General features: G+C 33.4%; 2 protein-coding genes across 3 annotated transcripts in view; one reads left to right on the forward strand and one right to left on the reverse strand.

Moving 5' to 3' along the window:
- Window positions 1-25609, forward strand: part of cv-c (RhoGTPase activating protein) — a 512238-nt gene that overhangs the window by 2612 nt on the left and 484017 nt on the right. The window contains exon 1 of one of the 2 annotated variants that reach the window (XM_074134439.1): window positions 639-956. The exons of the other annotated variant lie outside the window; for it this stretch is intronic. The gene's annotated coding sequence lies outside the window, so the exon portion shown is untranslated. Of the gene's footprint in view, window positions 1-638; window positions 957-25609 lie in introns of those variants that run through there. 2 annotated transcript variants of the gene reach the window in all.
- Window positions 4216-5733, reverse strand: LOC141446324 (uncharacterized). The gene is made up of 2 exons (XM_074112885.1): window positions 5528-5733; window positions 4216-4499 (listed from the first exon to the last, which is right to left on the reverse strand). The coding sequence occupies exons 1-2, from the start codon at window positions 5731-5733 to the stop codon at window positions 4325-4327; spliced, it is 381 nt and encodes a 126-aa protein (XP_073968986.1). The 3' UTR covers window positions 4216-4324.

Below are 25609 nucleotides of genomic sequence, written 5' to 3' on the forward strand. Positions count from 1 at the left end.
CAGACAATGCAGTGTGAGCCAGCGCGTTATCTTGATGGAGTACCCATGATTTGTTCTTTCACAAATCGGGCCGTTCTTCCTTACTCTTTCACGGAGTGTTAAGCAAGCACCTCCTTGGACAGTTAAGGAGAAGGTAGAATTGAATTGGGCTTCAACCTAATTCTGTTCAGCTTGCAAGTGGTCAGTTATAACTTTTTATTTTAGCTTTTGGAAAGAAGTATATTTGACTCACCTTTATTGTTATTATTAATTTATTAAATTGTTCAGTCACTTTGCAATTATTTTGAGTCTAATCCATTAAAATTGTTGTCTATAATCGAGCACGAATTTTATCGTTCTTGAGCTTCCACTTCATACTGCAATTTGACTATTTGAGAAGGTAAATTAGGTCCCTATCCTTCTTTGTTGAACGAAATTTTTTTTTATTTTTATTTCAAAATTTCCAAAACTATATGTAGTAAGTGTTTGAACAAGTGTGCATGGTACAGTTTTCTGTTTGTTGAGTGACGTCAGGCCAGAGGTGGCGGTAACAGCAGCGCCGGCAATGTCACGTGACTCAGAGCCCATGCAAAGCAAGCGGGCGGGAGAGATATTGCCTCCTCTCCTAAAGCTATACTTCTCACACTAACCATGGTCTTGGTAATCAGACTTCAGTCAGTTCTCGACTATTCAGATGGAAGTATAGCCGTCCATTCGTTCAGTCTTACAATTATTTCGAACAATTTCTGTCGATTAATCTTTGTTTTCTTATTTCATTTTTTATTGAATTGATTGCTTATAGTTTTGAAAAATAGTGACCAGGAAACTATCGCGAGTGAAGTGTTACTTTGTTTTTTTAATGAATAAAAAAAATTAAAAAAACTGTGTTACTGTGTGATATTGAATTGTGTTTTTGTGTTCATTAGAGCAGACTTTAAGGATTCGGAACTACTTTAAGGGATAGTTACTGTGCATATGTAAGTATCAATGTTTTTATATCCTGATTTCAAATTAATATGCTTTTTGAATTGAACTTATGTCTTGTTGAGTTGAAATTTTGAACTTTGTAGCGAAGGTAGAGTTTAGAAATATACATTATTCGTAGTTTGATAATGATTAGTCATAGTTTTAAAATTTGTATATTTTTTGTTTCGTAAAATTATTTACTTTTTCTCAAGCATGAATTTAGAGCACTTGGGGAATAATAGTAGAACGCAGTTTTGCTATTGATTAATTTCTAAAATTTATAAATATATTTTTGAATGAAGGAGCGCGCTCCTCCTTCAAAGTTGCAAACAAAATTAAAAGTTTTCTTATTTCAAATAGAGATATTTTGTATTTAAATTATTTGTAACAGGATGCAGTTGAAATACTATTTTGAAAATAGTTTCAAGAAAGATTTACAAAACAAAAAATTGTTGAAGATGTTACATTAGAATAAAGGTTTTTTGTTTTCATATCAGCCGGTTTCCTTATCTAAAAGGTGAATGTTCTCGTTGGACCCACATCCGCTTATATTGTGTTTCATATTTCTTTAAGGGACAGGCGATAGAAAAAAGAAAAATTGTTGATCTATAGACTACGTAATAGTCTTAACACTTAAATGCAGTCACATGATTGATGATTTGATTGTGACTTCACATTGATGAAATATGGGAATATATTGTTGTAATTGATGTTGGTCAGTTTTTTTTTTTTTTTATGAATAATTATTTGACTGACGTTTACTTAACTTTTTATGTAACAATCATTATAAAGTTTTATTCTTAAGGATTGTTTAAAATTTAAGCGTAGATTGCTGTACATATAGCTGAATTGAATTTAAGAAAAATGTATTGCTATTTATTTATGAATAAATATTCTTATTATCAAAATGCTCTCCTTTTTTCGTTTATTTGCTTAAATTTTAAGTTGCAAAATCCCATCCACTTTTATAGAAATAGTTCAGTTTTGTTTCACTTGAAATTACGGGCATTATCAAGCCATATTTCCTGTACAATCTAACGGCTAAATTCTGTTGCTATATGAGGTGTTCTTTTTTTAAAATTTACCACAAGTAGATTACCAATATTTTTGTGTCAACAACCTTTTAAAATTTCTTGATTAATATATAAAAAGTACGTGTTTTAAAAGAATTTAAATTTTCTGATAAATAATCTTTCAAATTTTATGGACACGTGCTTCTAAAATATTTAAATTCAATGATTGAATGTTCATGTTTCATTTATTCTTAAAAAATCTTTTATTTAAAGAACAATTCTGTACTTTCTGAATTAATGAACATGCATGTGTAATGTAAAGGATACAGGAAGGCGGTTGTTACTCCTTCTTCTTGCCGATGGACGAGATGCACTGTAGCCTGGAAAGAAACGTAGGTGTAAAAATTGCTGCATGCAAAAAATCAATTTTTTCCTGTGATAAGAGACTTGTAATTGACTGATAAAAGTTATAACCATATTTTTGTGGGTCGCTAAAACAAACCATTCTAGGCCTAACCTGTCACTGTGTTCAACAAACGTACTTTAATTGTTCATAATTCCAAATAAGTTTATGCTATTAATTAACTAAAGTAAAAACATATCTACACACTTTTCAGTAAATGTCCTTTAGTTTAGTTACGTAGTTATTTGGCAAATTTCTGTTTGAAATAAGTTCAATTTTGATAATTGGCTACATTTTTTTGATACCCGACCATACTCAATGTGTCCAATTGTATACTTTCTGTTATTAGATCATCTTGTCGGGTTAGCTTAAATTTTTCCTTAAATTTCAACTAAATAGGATCTTCTTTCTCCCCACTAAAACATATCGACGCTGGAGTTCCACAGGGCAGCATTCTGGGTCCTATTCTCTACTCCATTTACACTTCAGACATACCAACAGATCCTAACACTACACTTCTCACATACGCAGATGACACCGCCTTACTGTCCACTAATCATGATCCTGTTCTTGCTCACAGAAATCTGCAATCTCATCTCTCCTCTTTAGAGCAATGGTTCAAGAAATGGGCTATAAAGCTTAATGAAACTAAGTCGCAAAACATCACCTTCACTCTTCGGCGCATTACTCTTCCTCCAATCATCTATAACCTAACACCTCTACAAATAGTAAACGTTGCCCGCTACCTTGGGCTTTACTTAGACCGACGACTTTCTTGGAACCCCCACACTAGACTTAAAAGAACAGAACTGAACAGACGCTATCGACTACTTAAAAGACTCTTAGACGACAGATCAAAACTCTCTCTGGACAACAAAAGACTGATTTATATACTTCTATTTTGAAACCCATCTGGGCGTATGGAATAGAGCTGTGGGGTTCAACCAAACGCTCCAATCTCCAAAGGATTCAATCACTACAATCTAAAATACTTCGAACTATTGTTCACGCTCCTTTTTATGTCTCAAACCTGACTATACACACTGACCTTAACATTCCTTTTATCACCGAAGTTGCTAAAACAAGATACAGAAAACTCCACTTCAACCTGCAATCTCATATAAATCCTCTAGCTAAAAATCTTTCTTCTAGAACTCTTCCTGACAACCCGACAAGACGCCTTAAAAGATAGTGGCCTCGTGATCTCCTCTCCAGTGAAGAGAGTGACTAACCATCCAATATTAGGGAGTGTTACCACTGGGTAACTTCTCCACTCGTTACTTATCATTTATTGCTCTATTGAATCATTGTTACTTATAGCGCTAACGCGCTGATTGTAGCACAATAAACGCAAAAAAAAAAAATTTCAACTTGACATGGAGTTGCTGCTATTGAATTCCAATGGCTTGGCATTGTTAAATATTTCTACAGTACTTATATTGTGATTGCTTTAAATTATTTCAATCTTTCTGCCTATCGCTTTTATTAAAATAAATCTTGAAGTTTCTGAACATATTTTAAAAGCTTTTTCATTTTTTGCTTTTAATTTGATAAATTTATGCATTATATAAGTTATCGGGAGGGAAATGAAACGGAAGATGATAAGAAAGCTTACTGATTCATTCCCTAATTCTTGGTCAGCGACCAAGTAACATGTACACATATTCATGGTGTAGGTGGGCGAAGGCACCCACACCCAGAAGCGGAAGACGCGAGAATTTTCGAGAGGGTTAATCTCTAGTACCCTTAGTGCGTAAACCCCACCACCTCGACAAGATTGGACACGAATTGGGGTCAAGGGTCATAAAGAGGGCAAACAAAAGACACCGAGACAACACCTGCAGATTTATTTATTTATTGTATTTGTGGTCTTGTTTGCACATTAACCAATTACTTTATATGAGGGCTGGAAAAAACCAACATATTGGTATGAACAATTACAGTTGGCTTTGAATGCCTTAATTTACCAATATGTTGGTGGAAAAAAACCAGCCCTATCTTTTCCAATATTCAATTTGAGGAATAGCACAGCCTCTTTCCCTTCTTTCTTCGTCATGCCAGCCACTCTTCTACTACATTCTGCGTCGTGGCTTCCATGAGATAAGGATATCTTGAGCGCTGCGTACTGACATTCCTTCCTAGAACAACACAATGGTCTCTGAATGTGACTATGGAGTTTAGCTGCATCCTATATTTTTATTTTATTCTCTCTAATGAATTTGTAAATAATTCGTAGCGCATCAGGATTCATTATAGCTAAAACACTTTTAGCGCTACAGGGAAATCGTACATGTGTTGCCAATTCCTTTAGGAACTTGTCTCTATTTCTATTATATCTACTGCATCTGAAGAGGAGGTGATCGATGTCCCCATCCTCCCCGCTATTGCAATCACATTTGGGACTATCTAATAACTTAATTTTATGCAGATGCGGATTTGTGAGATTATGGTTGAACCTCAGTCGCATTATTTTGTGTAAAATTGCCTTCCCCCCTCCAGTACTTCTACAAACCATGGCTTGTTGGGAATCCTAGGCTGTAAATCAGCGTAATATTTACCCTTAATTTCTTTTTCCAGATCGTAGAGCTTTTGCCATGCGTCATAACAACGCTTTCTTAAAGCACCTTCGAAATCCTCTAAATTGAGCACTGGAGTGTGTTCCCCTAACAAGATCGCTCTTTTTGCTAGCACGTCGACTTTCTCGTTATCAACTATCCCAGCTTGCCCTTTCAGCCAAACCAGATGCAACCTACCCATTGCATTAATCAAATGACTTATAATTTCTATAATTATGGGATCAAAAACATCGCCCGGACGTTTTATTTTTTGGAGTGCACTTTTAGAATCACTAAGAATGACTATTATGTCATTACTTTGTATTTGTTCCGCCAGGATTACCGCATTCCAAATCGCTACGATTTCTGCGGTAAATATTGAGGCATTATTAGGGAGCTTGTATAGGCGAAAACTTCCCGTTTGCGGGTCAAGTACAGCACAACCTACTCCCTGCTCCGATTTTGATCCGTCCGTAAATAGTAAATAAGGGTTGATTATGATTTCCCTCATGCGCGCTATAAAAGCTAGGTATGTTAAATCCCCCCATTCTTCTTTCACCTTATCATATAAATCTAAATGGACGTACGGAGATTCTTTACAAGATACTCACCTGCAGATGAAGATGGAGAAAAACTGATGCTGAAAAGAAGTATGTGTAATGTAAAGGATACAGGAAGGCGGTTGTTGCTCCTTCTTCTTGCCGATGGACGAGATGCACTGTAGCCTGGAAAGAATAGAAATTGAAACACAGCGAAGGTTATAATAGAATGAGAGGCTACAGAATTTTGGCGGGAACCAAAACGCGGGTAAAGGCATGGCGGGAATGTTAAAAGGGCCGCCAAGAAAAGCTGTGTACGACTCGAACACATGGTTTCTTATTAGTTTCATAGTTGGCTGCAGTTACATTAGCTTGTCCGCCTCCGTCTACAGAGTTGAACGAAATGAAACAATGGGCATTAATTTTTAGACGTCAATAAATCAAAATAATTTGAATATTTCAAAAAAGTCTTTTGTCTTTTTTTTTTTTTTTAAATTGCGTAAAATATTCCGCCTAGCTTTGATCCTCCACAAATGTTGCTTCCAATACTCTGCAAATCAGCAACATTATTTTTCAAAAACTCTTTTTTTATGTTAATTGAACTTCTATTTTTTATAGGTTAATTATATTTACGCCCTCAGTTTGGTTTTTCTCTTTCTGTACTACAAAGAGAGAGAGAACTCAGTTTGTGCGTGTGTTTACCTTAACTCACGCAACTAAACTCAAGAAACTAAAACATATAGAACCTGCAATTAATTTTCTTAGATTTTTTTTTCTTTATTTGAGGTTTGTAAATAAAGAGTTTTAGTCGAAATTCGACTATAGTTCGAAACTTTTTTCCTTGTTTTTACTTTTGTTTTATTGTTGTGCGGATTCTGTAATTTAAGGCAGGGATGAAAATCCCTCTACTTCTGCATTTATTTCATTTCGTTTGGAATATTTCGCCTATTTTGCTGAAAAATTAACATCATTTTGTGCAGATTAAAGCTGATTATTCGTATTATTTTGTAAGAATTCCCTTTTATTAATCAATTTCTAATTAATTAGTAACACCTAAGTGGTTGAGTAACAACTAAGAGGTTGAAACGAATTAACATAACAACTTGTACGATCTAAAAGAACTACATTAAAAAGTAGTGGAATGTAAAAATAACATGATCGCTTATTCTTTCTGGCAGGCCTTGACACCAAGTTACCAAATTAGGTGACATGGATTGCACTAATAGTATTTTTACTATCAAATAAAAAATTCCACTATACCCAGGGTCCCTAACTGAAGATTTCCCAGTGCAACACTGCATCAGACTACCTACGAGCAGAAGAATGAATCGTCATCAGTTTTACTTTCTGTTTGAACAGAAATTTATTCGCTTTTCATCAATTTTCTATAGTTTTCTTTAAACGTTGTACCAAAATATATTGAAATACAAGTGTGAACTTTAAAAAACAAAATATCACTAATTTTTCTTTTTAATAATCTTCATTTGGGGCTCTCGATTGTCCACAAGTAGTGTTATAAATGTTTAGCAAGGCATCATTAAGTTAGGTAGTTTTTTTCAAATTGGTCGATATTTAACCAAATCGTTTCGAGAATGACGGATCTAGTCTTCTATATAAAAACATAACGTTGAACACTGTATAGCTAGCTAAACCAGGTAGTTCCATGTTTCAAATTTGTGTTTGTGTGCTGGTGTCGTGAGAGTATATTCAGTCGGAAAAATTAAATATAATTGGAAATGACGGCAGTGAAAACTTGCTAAGATACACCAAATTTACTTTAGGTTAGAACTGGATTTTGGTGCAGTGCTGTGAACGATGCGACATTTAACTTAGGGAGGTCTCCAATTCGAATTCCCTGTGTATCTAAATTTATATTTGGTAATAAATAAATAAATAAAATGTAATAGTAAAGTGCGTTTGCTTGTCCTTGTTCATGATAACTAATTTGTTAGCTGGACGTTAAGTCATCATGAAGAAAATAGACATTACGTCTTTTAGGTTGATTAATCAATATTGTGTGTTAGATAAAAGCTGAACTTGCTTTTACTTATTTATTTAAAAGCTTTCTTATCTAAACTTGATTAAAGTTCAAAATAGAAAAATAAGGGGTTATTTGTCGCCCTTTTCACCTGACAGCCGCTAAGAGTACTTTTAAGATTGGATACATGCGCTCAGCAAGAGAATGAATGCATTGCCTCTTCCAGAACAACAATTTTAAATAAGGAGTTATCAGACGTTTTAACTTATTACAGTCCGTTAGTTTAAAAAAAGAAGAGATAAACTGGCAAATAAATTAAATCGCTAAATAGTGTGTAGTTGTGATTTTAGAAAAAAATATCTTTACCTTTATTAATAAAGTTAATTAGGACTGTACCTTATTTGAAGGTATTGACCGATTAAATGTTTAATGCTAGTTCATCCCCTCTCAGCATCCTTCTGACCGTACGTGTTATTTGCTTTATTAACTTTTAATCTATAAAACCTTCTAAAATATTTCATTTTACAGCCATCAGATAATTATGTCGTTTTATTACTTTTTTGTGGAGATTCCCATATCTAGTGTCCAGTAGAGCGTTTGCTTATAGAATCTTCTGAGATACATAATTATGGCAAATTAAGAAGGCATTGTCCTTTCTGTGGAGCACCTTCTTGTTATGTTTTCACCTAATTTGAAAAGGTTATGTTTAAGCTAAATAAGCCACTAAACTAAGCTGCTCTTTTTTGGTTGTGTTTCACTTATTGTGGACTTCACCTTTTCTCTTTTTTTCCAGGGTTTTAAACTCTGGTTTGTAGAGCGTTAGTCTTGAAAAACGTTTCGGCACGGTTATTAGCCTAATTTTCTTTATTTTTATTTCATTTTCTTTATTACTTTTGTTATTATAATTATTACATTAATAGTAGAAAATGTGGTTAGATCTGCAGTTCTGGATAATATCGTTGATTTACCGTTTAGCTATCGTTACCGTTCTAGCTCCATTTTTGTGTACCACTGTCTGGTTTCGGTTTTCATCTATCCTCAGAGATTTGTTTAATCAAGTTGGGGTGTTAAACAGTGTACAGATACAATAAACACATCCGTGCTACGTCAGATACAATCAGCGAACGTTTGCCGTTAATATTAAATTTGAGAAGAGAACAGTACAATGATTTTATAGAACAGTAAAGTATTAGCAGATTTAAAGTTACAGTCTGTAAGTGAACTGGATTAAACTTGTACAAGTATGCTTTCGAGAGATTTTGAACGCTTAAATGCCAACTGGAGCTTGAATTTCTAAACGGAATATTACTACATTTCGAAAAGCTATTCCAGCGCGGGATAGGTTGGTACTAACGTTCCGCTTTTTGGCAACCGGTGATTCCAATAATATTATAAGTATGTTAAGTATGTAATAATAATAGTAATTATGGCAAAATATTAACAAATAGTATTACAAAAACTTGTACATCGCACATAAAATTTTGATAGTAGAGCTTAATGCAAAGTAGATTGTAGAGATTAAATTAGAAGGGAAACGAATGGTACCCAATATCTGCGGAACCGTTCAATCTAAATCTTTTCTCTTGGTTTTTCGCCAAAAATCACCCAATGGTTGATCCCCCAACTAGCGAAGCTTTTTATCATATCTGATACAATCTCGAAGCTACATATAGCGTATCCTCAACGTATCACTGTTTATAATTCGAGTACGAAGATTAGGGGTGATATAAAGATGGTTTTTGCGACAATCTAATCATCTAATATTTTCATTATGAATTGAAAATTACTAATAGAATAAGAAAGACAACAGATTCTCAGGACTCAAAGACTAGAGTATATGACTGACTGTAAGATGTGATTGGCTGTTCAAAGAACTACGGCTCCCATTCGTGAAGTTTAGAGAGGAGGACTTAGAAAGTCTCTTTGACCTATCGTAAATTAATGTTATCAATTAAAAGTTTGTTTTTTTTAATGTAGAATTAAAAAATATTTTCTAGCTCAATTCATTGGATGATATTTTGTTACGAACATCTCCGCAAAAAAAAAAAGCGCCAGTGTCCTAGAAAATTAATATTCATACCGAATTTAAAATTGACTTAATTGTTGCCAGAATTCGTGTGCTGAATGTAATTTAAAAATGGAACGAACAAATTAATTATTATGTATGTTTTGCCACTCCATGTTGTTTATTGCCTGTGGGTTGGTAATTCTTTTCACGTACATGGAGTTACTGATGAATTGTTAATTTTTCTAATGTGGCATCATTCATTTTAATTAATTTAATAAAACTAGGAGTGTGTCATTATGTTAAGCGGAGGAAATATGTTCAATATTAAGTTGTAAACAGGTTCCGCTCTAGACTATCGTCTGTTTTATTTGATTGTTCATCTTAATTATTTTATATTACATTTATCTTAGTAAAAATACAAACTAAGTAACTCCTTTACTTTATAAATGTCCAATCTCGCTACAAAAAACTTGAATTATTATTTGGTTTTTCTTACCACAATACCCACAAGAACAGTTTTTTGCAGATTATCAACTTGAGACCAATTCGATCTCAAAGCTATTTTCAGGAAATCACGGCCGCCGGCAGGAAGTGATTTCAACACATCAATAACTAATTAAAACATGAGATACAACTTTGAATGGGTTAAACGTCCAGATTTCAGTTGGTAGGACACATTTTTTGTTTTTATTTTTAAAAGTCGATCAAATATTTACAGAAGATGGCCACACCTGGTTTGGACGATAAGTTTCTTCCGTTTAAACTTTACCATTGAATAGGTTCTGTTAATACATGTCCGATGTTAAGTTAGTATAAGAACTTTGCAGCCACTTCTTTCCACATCAGATTATTGAATAATGTTGTATTCAGATGATAAAAAAAAGTCCAATATGAGCTATGATACGTGGGCAGCGTTTGTCTTGGCCCTATAAGAAATCATACATATAACCTTGGATGTTCGAGGTAAATTCAAGAAATTACACTAAGCCACTATAAATTACACTATAAAAATAATAATTTAAAGTCACAATTTTATTTATTTGATTATTAAAAAGATTTTTATTTTTTATTGCATTATTAACATATAAAATATGAATAAATACTATGTATTATTATTTTAATTAATTACGGAATGAATTTTAAGTGATGACGTAATTCAATCTTTGGTCAATGATCAATTTGCTTTTGGTTACATTTTGATCAGGGTTATAAATGTTGAACCTGAACATAATATTTCTACAACAATGGAGTGCTGTGTGCCTTCACTTCCTGGCCATGCCTAGAAGCCGAGTGGGCGATTATGGCTCTAGGCTTTACGATAATTATTATTCACTACTTAGCCACGAGTGGCTTCTGCTTATGCAAATAACAGTCTTTCTCAGTGGTAATAAAATTAAGATATAAAATGTGGTATTGATCAGAATTAATAGGAAGAAATTATGGCTTTTGATTTTTCTATGATGACAAAAACATCATAAAGTTGTAATTTCAAGCATTCTCTTTCTATTAAAAAATTAATTTGTAATTTGTACAAATTCTTAATTTGTAATTGAAGTGTTGCAGATGTTAATTTATTTTGTCTGCCACAGCAGCTTTCGAATTTCGGAATTTAGTTCATAAATTAGTAATGATGGAAGCTCAGTTTCATTCTTAACACCAAACAAATGAAATTCCGAAATTTGTGAATATTGAAATGGAGTTTGAAATTGTTTTCTTTTTCACTTCCTAATTCGCGTAGTCTGAATTTTGACTCATAGCGTGCAATCATATTCAGGGTTTGTCCAGTAATAAGTTTCGTATTTTTATTTTATTTTCTTTTAAATAACTGGAATAAAAATAGGCCTGTCTCTAAGATGGAAACTAATGCTCTATAATTAAGCGTATTTTCGTGGGTCGTTCATTAAGTGTCACACCAGTTGTAGAGTACACTATTTTGTTGGATTTTGAACTAGGTGGAAGAGGATATTTTCGAATTAATAAAATACGATAAGTATACATGCACCTTATGGCTTGCGTTCTTGAAGGTGAGCGTTGATTGCGTACTGGGCTGGGATATCCCCCAGAGTAGCCATGATTCTTTGAAGGAGAGGCGGCTACACATCTTCCTCTGAAGAAACAGTTTGATTTTCCGGTGTATGAAATATTTGAAACATGACTAAAGTAATAACTTCTTTTTTTGGGTTTTTGTTGCGAGGCATTAAATTGTTTACAGTTTTTGAGACGAACAAATTACCTTGAGGAAACGTTTTGGTAAACTGAAATGGAACAAAATGGGCGTCCCAGTGAAAAGACTGAATTCTACATTTGGGTTGTTATTATCATTACTACATTTTGTGCTTTCCAACATTTTTCCCTTACCTTTCTTCTATTTTATCCAGTTTTGGAAAACGTAAGTTGATAAATAACAATACGAGTATGATCCTGTTCTTGTAAACAAAATTGGTGCACATTCTTTGTTGGTATACTGCAAATTAAGTAATTCTTTTATTTTTAAAACCATTTCCTTTTTCTGAAATGGTATTTTTTTTTCGTGCTTTCACAAGGTTGCAAAGGTTAATAATCTTTAAAGGCACACAAATTACTTCGTTAGGCTGTACTGTAAAAATAACTAATGCAAATATATTTTTAAAGATATTCAAATTTCTTTCATAAAACCATTAAGAGATCAAACCAAGTCTTTGTTAGTTTAATGCTTGCCTTAATACGTCCGCTTAAAGTATGATTCTTTTGTGACATTATTTTCAGTATCTCCCCATTTTAGCACTACCTCAATCTGTCACTGTGTGTTGTATTTAATTTAATTATTATTTTAAAGCTGTTTGTGTGTTTCAACTTAATATATAATTTTTGTAAATTTTTGAATAGGAGATTTGAATACATAGTTCAGTTCTATAAGTCCAAATACGGGCGAATAGGGCTACATATAGACTTTTCTTATTCTCCATTCTTACCCACAAATACATTCGCTTCACACATTCATCATTCTACTATATACCGCTATTTACATAAACTACTGCTAATGGATGGAGCAGCACTCTGTGCTCCTGCCATCCTTATAGCTTAACCAAAATTAAAATCACGTAATCCTTCTCTAAGCATTTTCTTCCATTCATTCTAATTCGGCTATAGCTTTTAAATACATTCATATTTCATTGCTAGCTCTGCTATCGACTTAAGCACATAAATGTTGGTGGAGAATATAATGTCTTCGTAGCGAAATGGTGCATCTAAATACCTGTATATATCGTCAAACATGCGTTTCCTTTCTACCACATAACGTGGACATATCATTATTACATGTTTGAAATCCTCCTCCTCATTGCAATCTACGCAAAGAGGAGAGGACCTTTTGTTGATCCTGTGTAGATACGATCCGCAAACCGCGTGGTTCGCTCTCAGCCAGCTTATTGTCGTAACAACCCATTTATTAGTGACAGTTCCCTTAAACCATGGTTGTCTAGGTAACTGATCTGCCATAGTTTTATAGAATCTACCTTTATCACCATTATTGTAATCTGTCTGCCATTTTTGTAGTGCTGCTTTTGCAATTATACCCTTGATATCGGTGTGTGGTAATTTATAATTAGCCATTTCCCCACTATTGGTGGCTTCCTTTGCAAGTGTATCAACAATTTCATTCTCTTTTATACCACAATGACCTCTTACCCACAAAAAATTAATGCAGACTCCCTTCTCTTTAAAAATGGCAATAGTTTCTACAATCTCTGCGATAATGTGATTCATTCCTGCAGACTGGTTGTGTATATGTGATAATTTACACAACGCACTCTGGCTGTCACTAATAATGGTATATTTTTTCTCCGACAACGAATAAATATATTTTAAAGCCGTTAAAATAGCAATTAGCTCCGCTGTATAGATGGACGCCTCATCTTCTAATTTAATTATCGTAAAATAGTTCCAAACCGGATCATACACAGCACTTCCGACTTTATTATTGATTTTGGACCCATCTGTAAATAAACGATATGAGCCCGGATAATGGGAAGAAATGTAATCTTCGAAGGCCGCGGTTCTCATCTTTTCCGGTACCTTTAACAAGTCGAAGGAAGTGTTAACACTTAATTCGCTCAATAAATGTTCGTATTTTAAGTTGTACACATCTAACTTATTATTAGAATATACCTTATCTCTAAAGGTAGAGATTCTAATAAAACTTTCTGTGTAAATGGGGCCTTTCTTTTTTGTCCAATATTTGGGAGTGAGGACTTCGGTATTTAATTGTTTGATTGTTTGATAAGTAGTTTGTTGAGCATTCGGTTCATGTGATTGGGTTTAGAGCCTTTTGAATCCAAATGGTACCTGCTACAAAAATAGCAACGTCATCTAGGTACACCGGAAGTAGTGTATTTATATTAATAACAAAGGATTTGGCTGGACCAGAAGGGATATGGAAGCGATAACAGGGTCAGAATTATAGGAGAGGACTGCAATGTCGTCTGCGAAGATTTAAATGCTTATTTCCTGGAAGTATAAAATTTGAACGTTCTGAAATTTCACTTTTTTCGAGTTGTGATGCAGATTCACACATCCACTCACCAGATTGTAAAAACCATTTTTTTCGACTCAAAAAACCTCAAACCGGATCTTTTTTTCTGGTCACAACTTTAAATTGAAAATCTACACGATCTCAACTTCTAAAAGAAAGCTACAAACTTCAAAATCTATCACGTACCTAATTAATGGTTAACCACTTTTATTATTTCTTGATCTATTATAAGTAGTGGGGGTAATACTGTGTGATTGCCAATTATCATTATCATTGCTACTAATTAATCTTGAGGCGGGAATTGCAGTAATAATAAACTTGGCCGCCTAAATTAGAAAATGAAATAAATGAAAGATTAGGCCTTCTACCTCTGGAACCTTTTGAACTACACGATTCTGATTAGCAATTATATAGCGCTGTGTCATTGAATACACTTTCCTCACTCTGTCAAAAGCTAGAGATTCGTTAATATATGCCAAGGTAGGCACGTGACTGATCAATTAAATTCTAGCCTTTGTAACGGATCCGATTCAGCAATCTAGTATTTCTTTTCTAGCACCGCTGCCTCTCAGTTGAGAGATTTTGTTTATTTGTACTCGAAAGATTATTTTCATAATGTTATGGTTAGTTGAATGTTTTTTGTTTTTTTTTAATTTAAGGTGCCTTAACAACTAAGGTTTAGATATAAAAGGTGTAAGGAGCCTTTACCGTGCACTGCCAGCCACTAAATTGAGTTCTCTCGTTACGTACAGCTCTGCCCATCACCAAAAAATAAGGAGGAGTAACTTTAAAGTTAACGAGCGTGGTTTTGAACTCGGTACCTCCGACTTACTAGTCTTTTGCGCTAAAAAGCCAATCATTCTTTACCTATTCGTACTTAATTTTCACTTTAATTTGTGCAGAAATTTGTGTGTAAATTTAAATAACCGAGTTTTTTCTTTCTTAAGATCATAATAAATTTTAAAATTATTTATCGCCGCTTCCACGGTCGTCTTCATTTCGAACTTTTTTTCCTCTGATCATCATTAAGTGGTAAAATAAGGAATGAAACTTCAATTTAAACCATCACCATACTTTCCCTTCTAAGGATTTTAACATTAATTCCTCGAGAACTGATAATTTTGATTTTATTAAACTATTGCCTTGTTTCTCTGATTATTGCTCGATAATTTATGATTAGAGTTGTAAGGTTTGTATATTCGTGTAAACGCATAATTTCACTAAAAAATCTCAACAGCTAATCAATTGGGCCTTCTATACCAACTATTGCAGTCAATCAGGTGCGGTGCTATACTATCGCGTGCGATAAAACACCATCGTTCTTTAATTGCATTAATCGACTGATAATAATGTTAGGTTATTCTCACCATATAAACTGTAGTTAATGTAGAAATTTACATTACACTAATTGTAAGTATTTTATTTGCTAAACAAAATAAAATGAATATTTTCTATTTTGTAATTTGTGAAATTATCCAATTAAATACATTCGTGCAGTAATAAGTTTCCTTTAATAATATTAAGTAGATTATTAACTCAATCCTTGTTTCCATTAAATAATTGCAATCTTGCACTCAATTGCACTTAATCAATTTTTATAGAAACAAGGTAGTAGTTTAATTTACTCAAAATTACCTGTAAAATTATCGGCATTCTGGATATTACCGTTAAAAACCCACTAACCGTATCTTACATTTAGAGTGTGTAAATTCATTTCAGTAATGTCCTGGCAAAGTATCGGACTTATAGCTTTTCTCTAAATTGATGGTATTGGAGAATCATATAAAATTTGGTAATTTTTATTTGGTTTTTATTTTAAGGTGTCTAAAATTTGAGGTAATTGATTTGGAGTCTTTTCAAGTACACTGTCCTTTGGCCGTGTTCTCTCGTTACAAACAACTAGCTGTAAGGGGCGCCTATAAATTTAAACCTTAAATGACAATTTTCATTTTATAACTGTTTATAATGTATAATAAATATGGGAGTAATAACAATTATATAAGTTTAATGAGGGAGATGGTTATTATATTGAAGGGATATAATATATAAATAAAACACCAAGTTCAGTGTAGCAGATCGCCCACAATTTTGGTTACTTTTTACATTTTATAAAGTAGATAAACTGAAGCAGACAGCTGTTGAAGTCCTTGGAATTGGATAGAAGAAACGTGGGACGGAAACTTTTCAATGAATGAGTTACTAAGAAGTAGTGGGAGATGCAAAGTAATGTAATCATCTTTTATTTGTTAATTTTTTGCTTTTTTTTCTCCATCATTTCTCTCTAAATCGTTCTCCTACACACAGTTCTGGCAGTTTGAAAACTGAATGTTTTTATTTGTGCAATATTAGCGTTTCATTTCTATACAATAATCGCGCAGATGTTTGTTTACAAAACGGAATAAGATAAGAAATTTAGTAAACTTAAGTATATATAAATATATATTTCATGCCTTAAAAGTGTTGTGGGAGATTATTTCGGAGCTAATTGAAATGATAGAGTCAGCTATATACGGAAAGAGCTGAGAACAACGAACCCCCCCAATTTAAACTAATATTAATTTTCCTTTTCTGCGGATAACAGTTTTGTTAAAACAGACATGATTAAAATGGACAATGAGGTTAGATCTGTAGTGCAGCATAATATCTCATCATCTAAGTTCGTTGGCCCTTGGAGCCATTATTAATATTTATAAATATGTAAATTAAGCTATTTGGTCTAATTTTTCGTGTAAATCGGAACTTAAATTACGTTTGAATGGGTTCCAGACTACTTGATCCAGAGTTTTCCTCATCTTCAAGGTTGGGCCTAAATTTCCTTTCAAGGTTGTTCTTGTCATGTTATTATTTTAACACAGATGGATGTGATCTGGAATGTTTCTCGATGTGAAGCAGGCATTCGTTCGAAGACTTTTCTGGAAGCTAATGGCCGTCCTATTTCCTATTATGGATGTCTTACCTGAATGGTATTTTTGATTACAAGTGAGATCTATTCTTTCATTATTCAGTGTGAGATGGAGTTACTTTAGGAAGTCTACTAATTCCTATCTTCAGACATACTAATTAACGCTGACTCTTCTTACCTATGCCGCCTCCAAGCTCCTAGAAACTGTAGTCTCACTTCTATAGAAAAGTGGTATTAAAAATGAGTCATAAAACTAAACGAGACAAAAACTCGTTTGATTACACCTTCACTCTTCAACACCTCCCTTCTGTGCTCTACAATCATATTTCTTTACCTAGTCCCTTATTTAGTCCTTTACCTTAGTCCTTTACCTAGTTCTTTACCTCAGTCCTTTACCTAGTCCTTTAACCAAGTCCTTTGCCTACTCGTTTACCTTACTCCTTTACGTTAGGCTTTACTACAAAAGGTTTACTTGAATCCTTAGATGCATCTTAATACATTGCCGACCATTCGAGGAAATCTCTCCGTTTTGTAAAATGTCAGTGCACGTCCGATCGGGGAAATCTCCCCGTAAGTGCACGACCGATCGGGGAAATCTCCCCGTTTGACAATGCAATGCAATGGAGTACTGAATGCATGGTTTTAAGTATATTAAGTGCTTATATATTTTGATGCCCGCTTCTCTTCGTTGATCGCTATATATTATCACTATATTTTTTAAATAATAGAGAGTAAAAGAATTAGGAGATGAGAAAGAAAGAGATATAGCTAAAAATAATGCTGATAAACGGTTCATAAAATTTTCAAAAAAATATACGCCATATTGGATTACAGTTGATAGCATAGTCATCTACAATTCCAGTCTTACAATTTTTGTATTGAGCATAACAACTCCATATCTATTTTGTAATTTATCTTTGTAATATAATAAAAGACCTTAATAAAATGTCCCAGGAAAGTGAAGATGCTTTTAATGAATTTTATCTTGATACTGCATCAGAATGTTCTGAAGACAATTTTGATATCCATGATGGGGACATTATCAAACCAGGAAATAATATACTCGTAGAATAATTTCAAGCGATTCAGAGAGTAATTTGGAAGATTCAGACAGTGATTTAACTATATTCAGTTGCAACTCGTGCGGTCGGTAATGTGTTAAGAGAGAACAAAACCCCACCGAAGCTTCAATAACTTAATAGTTTACTATACTTTCTCTCCTTTCTGGTCAGCGAGAGACTAACTTATGTAAATGTATTATACCTAGAACTATGGCATCAATACAGAATTCTAATTTCTAAAGAATGCAATCCTTAAAGTCTTAAATTCCTCGCCCAATAGTGGACGCTTCTTTCTACTACACAAATCAAATTCATTTTCCTTTTGCCGCACCAGTTGCTCGAACCCTTTTGCGGAAAATTTCATCTTAATTTAAAATTAAGATAACAGGATACTCCTAGACGTTTTAAAAGACGATGGTCACGCAATCTCCTCTCTGGAGTGTCAATAAGATAGTGAGGTGTTTTTTGAGAATACCGTGGGTAACTACTCCGCGCTGAATTTTTTCGTGAACCATTTTAGTCTTGCAAATACGAGCGCAATGATACCTGATTCTAACAAATAGAAAAAACTATAAAAAAAAATTAATTATCAAAAAAATCCTAGGTACCACAGTCAATGCTCCCTTTTGCTTCTCAAACCACACCTTTGTTTCCGCCAAAGCCAAACTCCGTTACCTGAAACTTCATCCCAAACTTTCCTCTCATTTAAGTCCACTTATTGAAGCCCTTTTAACCTCAAATCTTCCATCAAACCCACCTAGATGTTTGAGACGCTGCTGGCCGCGCGGCCATCTGAATGCCCGACGTCGACTATCCAGAGAGGCGATAGCACTCCCTAACGCCATCACTGGATAGCCGCCGTTCAAGGAATCAAGCCAGTGTAAACCTATTGTACATTCATCTTTTTTACTTACTGTAGTTGCTGTACAGTTTTAAAATTCCTAAATAAAAAGAAAAAAGTTATTAAAAGACAACAGATATAGGCGAGGTAGGTTAGTAATATAAGGCACTTTCTGTGGTGCCATTAAAAAAACTACAAATTATCCAGACATTTATTACTCTGGACTAGGAGACTATACTGTTCACCTCCCCGTCCTCAATACAGTAGTTTCTGTACAAAACATTCATGGCGACCCTGTTGGCAACGGGTTTTTTATAATACTATTAAAGTATTTCAAATATTTCATTTGTACCATATGAGTCTAGTGTTTACTATGTTTGTCCCTAGTAATGATGTAGTTAGATGAAGTTTACATATTTCACAAAATATTAAGTTTAAATTAATAAAACTCAAAATAATGTTAGAGAGGCTAACATAATCTTCAGAGACTTGATGAAGCTTATAAAAATAACTTCGCTAGGGTATGTGAACTTCTTGGTCTCCAGTTTCTGGGGTCTTATTCTACTCTTCAGGCTAGTAAATAATGTAGATCCAAACATCTACAGTCAACTACTATGTTCCTTCTTTCATGTATACTATACTGTTTTATATGTATATAGTATATGTTATTCCTCTAGACTATTTAAGCCCTGATCCTTTTGTGTACATCTTTATAGTCTCCTCTTATCATACATTTCTTAGAATTCGCTGAAATATTAAATCATGCCGCAGTGCTTCTTATAATGTGTATATAATAAAATATATTGATGAGAAACTTCTATTTTCTTACCAGGACTACAGAAGGTTACTTTGAAACCATCTTGTAATAAATAGGAAAAACAAATTCAAGTTTTGTAAGATGCTAGAAATTCATAAAGAATGGTGTTCGGCTTCGCTGAGACAACCTGATCCTCCCTGATATCTAGTATTCAACTTGCCTAGGACATCTAGGGAGAGAAATAACTTCAACTCTTTGGCTTACCTCGACCACATAATTTTTATTTGTCTCGTTTTAAGTTGGGTTATATTTTAGGACTTGGTTCTTCATATTAAATATAATTTTAAAGAATAAATACACTTATTCATTATTTAAAATATAAATCCTACTCAGAAGCTTACTTTGGTATTCTTCGTTTCAGCTTTTAATAATAATTTATTATTAATATCCAATTTAAAAAATAAGCCGATTAGAATTTTAATAATAAAATCTTAAAATGTTCCCGTTATAATTTATTTTTATATTTTTTTAAATTAACTGAATTTGTTCGACTGAATTACAAATAATTCATCTTCAGAGCAGTTCCAGTTCCTCATTCACCGCCAATAAAGAGAGTAGTTATCTGCACGTGAAAGAAATTTACTATTGATTAGTTAAACTATAAAGTACATAAAAGCTACATATGATTGTGATAACTTGTAAACTTTGTTGTAAACTAAATTACCCGCAGGTGAGTTGGCTCCGAAAAGTCGACTGACGACAGGACCGCCAGAGAGGTACCCAGCTAACAGACTTTGGGAGGGCCCGGCAGTGCGATAATTTCAGAAGTCATAAAGGAAGTTCTGCTGGGGGATAATAACTCGCTGGACAGTATTCCAACGCTCCGGATTTCCCGTTTTAAGCGCTTAAACCTTTACGCTAGCAGCTTCTACGGGTTCTTGGAACACCCAAAGGTGTCTAGGAAAACGGGGAAATGCCCACTCCTCCTAGTTCATGTTTAAAATGGCTCGCCCTACGATGGAAAGGAGAGTGACTCAGCTAACTTTACACTACTAGGTACTGCTCGTATATTTCTGGACCAGTGCACAACACCAATTATTTGCAGTCCTTGATTAGCTCCCAGAAGTAATTAGTTTCCTTAGCTCACAGACGTTAGTCCTTGACAATAGCAATATCTCCTTAAAGAATCCAGGCGACATCCTGTACTACATTTCATTGAGTTAATATTTGTGGTGTTTGTAAGAAAAAAGAAATTCAAGCTTGATAATGTTAATTTCATCTCTGTCTTTCTAAATAAAGCTGACTCCAAAAAAAACGGAGGTCGATGAACTTATATCAACATTATTTTAAAATCATTTCAAATTATGTCAAATTTCTTAAAAATAAGATTTATTTATAAATGTAAATAATTCTACGAAATATTCATATAAACAATTTAATATTTCCTAATTGACATATTAATGATTATCAGTTGGCTATAAGTATCCTCCCACTTCCTGTTTAGATGTTCATTTCCTTTTAGATTCACTATTGTTCTGGAATATTATGAATAATTATAGCTTTAGAATTGCTGATTGTGTTCCACTATCTAATAAGGCAAAAGCTAGCTTTCGACATTGCTTCACAATTATAATAATTATTATTTTTTACAAATTTTTGTTAAAAGATGTATTGTTCGTTTGTGGTTTCTAACTACTGCAATGTAAATTATTTGAAATTGTCACCTTGAATTGTCCAGGGTGTAAGATTGTTGATCCTTGAACCGCAAGAAATTCCCTTCATTGTGCTTTCTTTTGGTTCACTTCGTTCTTCACTTGAGCCCCCAACAAATGTCAGCAGGATTGCAACAACCACAGCCTGTATAAGAGCTGGAGAGTTTAGTTGAAAAATTAGTACACCTCAAGACCCCGGTGCGTGTGATGCAAATGTTGTGTTAAGTACTTGTAGTGCAAATAATCTAGATAGAACAGTATCTAACTGGTATCTAGACACATGTTTCCTATCAGAACACACTTTATGCTTTTTGTACATACATAGATAAGGTACAATTTAAATGTACCCTCTAAATCTTTAGGTTTGTAGAACCATATATAGTACGGTAAGGCGTCGAGCGAGCTATAAGGCGAGGCCTGTAAAGCTAACATGTGTTGGGTATATCACTGGGCTCGTTTCCAGCCTAGGGCCTGGATTTTATATGATATTTATTACAAGAAATTTGGTCTAGTACGACCGCTATTCGATCCTCGTCGACGATTTCTAATTTGGGCATTGTACAGAAAACCTGCCTGAAGAAACATAAAAAAGAAAAAAATTAAAACTGTCCGGTAGGAGAGTTGTATAAGGGTTGATCGTCAAAAACTGCACGAAAAAGCGTAACGTTGAAAAACACCCAACTTTGACAATTTTTTTCTCTTTTTCTATAAAAGATAAAATTCCCAAATTTTCTTCTTAATATAGGGCAAATCCTCTCCTTTATAACTGTAATTTTTTTGCAACAACCCAGATATAATATTAGTAAGTGAAATGTTTAACGCAAGGCTTCCAGACATAAATATTAAGGAATACCTCAACTTTTAATTTATTAATTTAACCAGAAAAATATTATAATTAAAAATGAAAGCCTTTTAATTAAAAAGTTAAAGGCGTAGGCAAAGTTTACTGGAATTTTCTTTTAAGGAAATGTAAAGCATTTAGTAAAATGGTATGAAATGGTATTTCCGATTTTGAAACGGAAAGTTCTCATCTTATGTTATGTTTGGGATTTTCCTCATTTGAGTTAACCAATGATAATTTAAAAGATTGATAATTAGAGTAGCCACTTAGAATAGTCTCAAAATTTACATTTACCTGCACATTTCTTTACTTGATTATTTAGTCCGCTTCGTAGTGGTCAATGTTCTACTAGAAGAGTAACAAATTAATTTTAACTTTAATAAAATAATTGACTAAAATAAAAGGCAATTATGTTTTTAGATGGTCTAAATCTAGACTTTAGATTTCAAAAACCAGTATCCGGTGTGAACATTCGCATGAAAATATAAGTGTAATTAAATTAAAATTGTTTTGAAAATTAAAATTGTTTCTAAAAGTTAAGATAATTTCAATTTTATACACGTTCAGTGTAAATAAATATTACTGTCGAATAAATGGGGACATCACAGCTTCCCCTAGACCAGCCTAAGTTCTTACTTTTGCTGGACTCAGGCTGATATTTCTGGGAAAAACCTTCTTAACCTTCAGCAACAGTAGAAGAGGAAAAAAAAAATGCAGAAGTACATCTTGTGTGGGTGCATACGCTTGTATTTATGAGCAAGCTAAATGATTATTTTGTAATAATTTTTTGTTTTCCAGAATTATTGTGCATTTAGGGATATTAATCGGTGATGATGTTAACAGTGGCTTATCTAATAACGAAACTAAGGACACCAACTTTTGTCATGATGAGCTAGCAATCGGCCGCTCTCTAAAAGTGTTTGGTGACATCAGGCAGGATGCTTTATTGTGACGCATTTTAATTTATACTTCCCGGATATTCCTCGTGCCCCTCCTCTTTTTTTTTCCTATCTGCATTGCACTTTTTTATTTTTTGTAAATTATGTACTAAGTGCTGGAGAGGAGATTGATCAATTATTATTCCAAAAATTAAGTGGAATTATCCAGTTCCAGAAATGATAATTTTCTTAAATAAGTTTCTAAGTCTAAAGTGTAATATTCTCACGAACCAATCTGAGGATTCCCCATCATTATGCTTCCGTTTTCAGCAAAAAGTTATGCTTGAGAATGGAATGGGAAAACAGCCTACTCAAACTTATCTTCATAGCCACAGAGATTGCATCACTTTAGCTGATAGTTACCGCAGTAAATTGAGGTGTTATTCTTTTCAGGAATGTGCAGTGTATGGTTAATGATATATAAAAAATTCCTTACTTTTTTTTATTACTTATTCACATCATTGTTTGATTGGAAATAAAAATTCTGCGTACCGATTTCAATATTAAAACGAAACGACCATTTTATTGGATGAATTTTCTAGCTATAAAATCAAGTAGACCAGTGTTTGAGCAAATATGGTAAATACGATACAAAAAACATAATTTAGTTACCCAATATCAATAAGTGCTTGACGTAAAATTCCGAAAATGTCCCAAGGCTGGTCCACTTATCAGAAAACTTGTGAAAGAATCTCGGACGATCATTTTTCGTGAACCATTCACTTTTTATTTCCTTTGTTTTCGGTTTTATATTCTACGTTCAGATGCTAATCTTGAGATGATAAGTATCTCTTTACAAACTATTCTTTTCAAATATTCGTAACTTCAGTTATAAGTTATATTTAATATTGTTGGATATAACAGAAGTCTTAATTTCATTTACAGTACATAACGTTTAACTACCATCATTAGTTCCCTCTTTTGGTTCCTGATTGGTGAGCTATCATGTCTGAACTCGAATCAGTAAAAGGGCATCATGGGGCCCAAGCTTTATGGGACCTCTCTTTAGTCAGAAAAGAACAGAAATTCTTTTGCAACATGGCTGTACTTTTCTCGTCACATAGTCTCAAAAATTAATAAGCTAAAGTTAGAATTTTTGCTCATCCTGCTGCAGCCTAAACTTCGCTCTTTCGGACTGTCACTTATCTTCGACCCATCACTCAATAGTTACGGTACAAAAATAGTTGTACATTAAGCAGGTAATGTAGAATTCTTTGCAATCAAAGAATCTTCGTGATGCCAAATAGGATTTGAATTACTAGGCATAAATATGGGAAAGCTCGAATTGTTTTTGGGACAATAAACCGTCAAGTCTAATGTTTTTAATACTCGATTAATGGTTAAAACAATCAGAAATAATAGAAAAACACCTTTTTTGCCCTAGAATATTTGAGAATTAAAACAAATTGTACTTATGTACTTAAATCATTAAATTTGTTTGTTAATGTAGCATATTCTGTAGCAGTTTCGCCTCTAGTCGGCCAGTTTTCTGACCAAATTGTTGGCACTGTCCAGCCTCTATAGTTTGTAGATTGTCTAGGAATGTGTTGGCTGTCTTGTCTAAGAACTCTTTGGGCGAGTGTTCGTATTTCCTTTTCTCTGTTTTATATTTTTTATCGTTTAACGGTGATTTTCTGACGATTCGTAATACTTTACAAAAAATACCTGCGATTTGTTCGTTACGATCTTAATAGGGCAAACGTAATTCAAAAACAGCGTAAAAGCGGAGACCATTAATTTTTTCTTTCTGGTCTTCTTTTTTGCGTAAAATATAATTATTATGCGGATAAACTTTAGAGTTCTATTAATGTCTCAGTTTTAATTTGTATCTAGTACTTACTCGTATAAACATTTAATTTTCTTTAACTTTAATTCTGAATCACAATGTAGAGTTTTTGGTTTTGTTCTTTCTTTTTAAAGAAAAAAAGCTGTCTTAGAATAAATATTACTAGAATAACGAAAGATAGCGTGTAATAAAAGTGTATCTATTATCTATTATTACAGATTAAATTGGTGATCTATTGGACAAGAAGAAAAATATTACATTATTACAAAGGTGTAATTATTGTTATTACAGAAAGGGCTTCTGGCTTTCATAATATTACCGTGTTAATTGCTAACTGCAAGTTGACTTTTAAGTCCAACTTATCTGTTTCTAAGATAGAGTATTTAATTGCTTTAAAGAAAAAATTATTGTATCTTTAATTATAGATTTGCTTGCCTATTTATGAAATAGCTAGAATATTTCAACCGATTATTTGTGCATTTAGAGCTGCGATTGTTTGTATACTTCTAGAAAAGAATTACTTATATCCAAGTGAAAACTATACTTGTACTGCATCCTTCGGTGGTCCTTTACGGGAAAAAAATTTCATAATTTCACATCCTGAGTGAAGACTTGAAAAAAAAGTTCCAGTGAACTTAGTCAGTTTACATGTAAATTCTATTCTGCTGCAAATTTTAATTTGTCCAAATCAACTCTTGTTTGGCAAGTCGTATAATCAGAGTTTACTTCGTACGAAGTGTTAGCCAGAGATGAATAATTTATTTTCTTGGCGGAAATTGTTGTTTTAAACAAAAGACATAAGAAACCAAAAGTTAACAAA

The sequence above is a fragment of the Rhodnius prolixus genome, unplaced genomic scaffold (genome assembly GCF_049639745.1).
Source record: "Rhodnius prolixus isolate KJV_2025 unplaced genomic scaffold, Rpr scaffold_1, whole genome shotgun sequence".
Classification (NCBI taxonomy): Eukaryota; Metazoa; Arthropoda; class Insecta; order Hemiptera; family Reduviidae; genus Rhodnius; species Rhodnius prolixus.

Coding starts and splice junctions, on each gene's coding strand:
- LOC141446324 (XM_074112885.1), bottom strand. CDS start 5,733: ATGCCTTTACCCGCGTTTTGGTTCCCGCCAAAATTCTGTAGCCTCTCA. Junction 4,500..5,527: donor TTCTCCATCTTCATCTGCAG/GTGAGTATCTTG, acceptor GTGTTGTTCTAG/GAAGGAATGTCAGTACGCAG.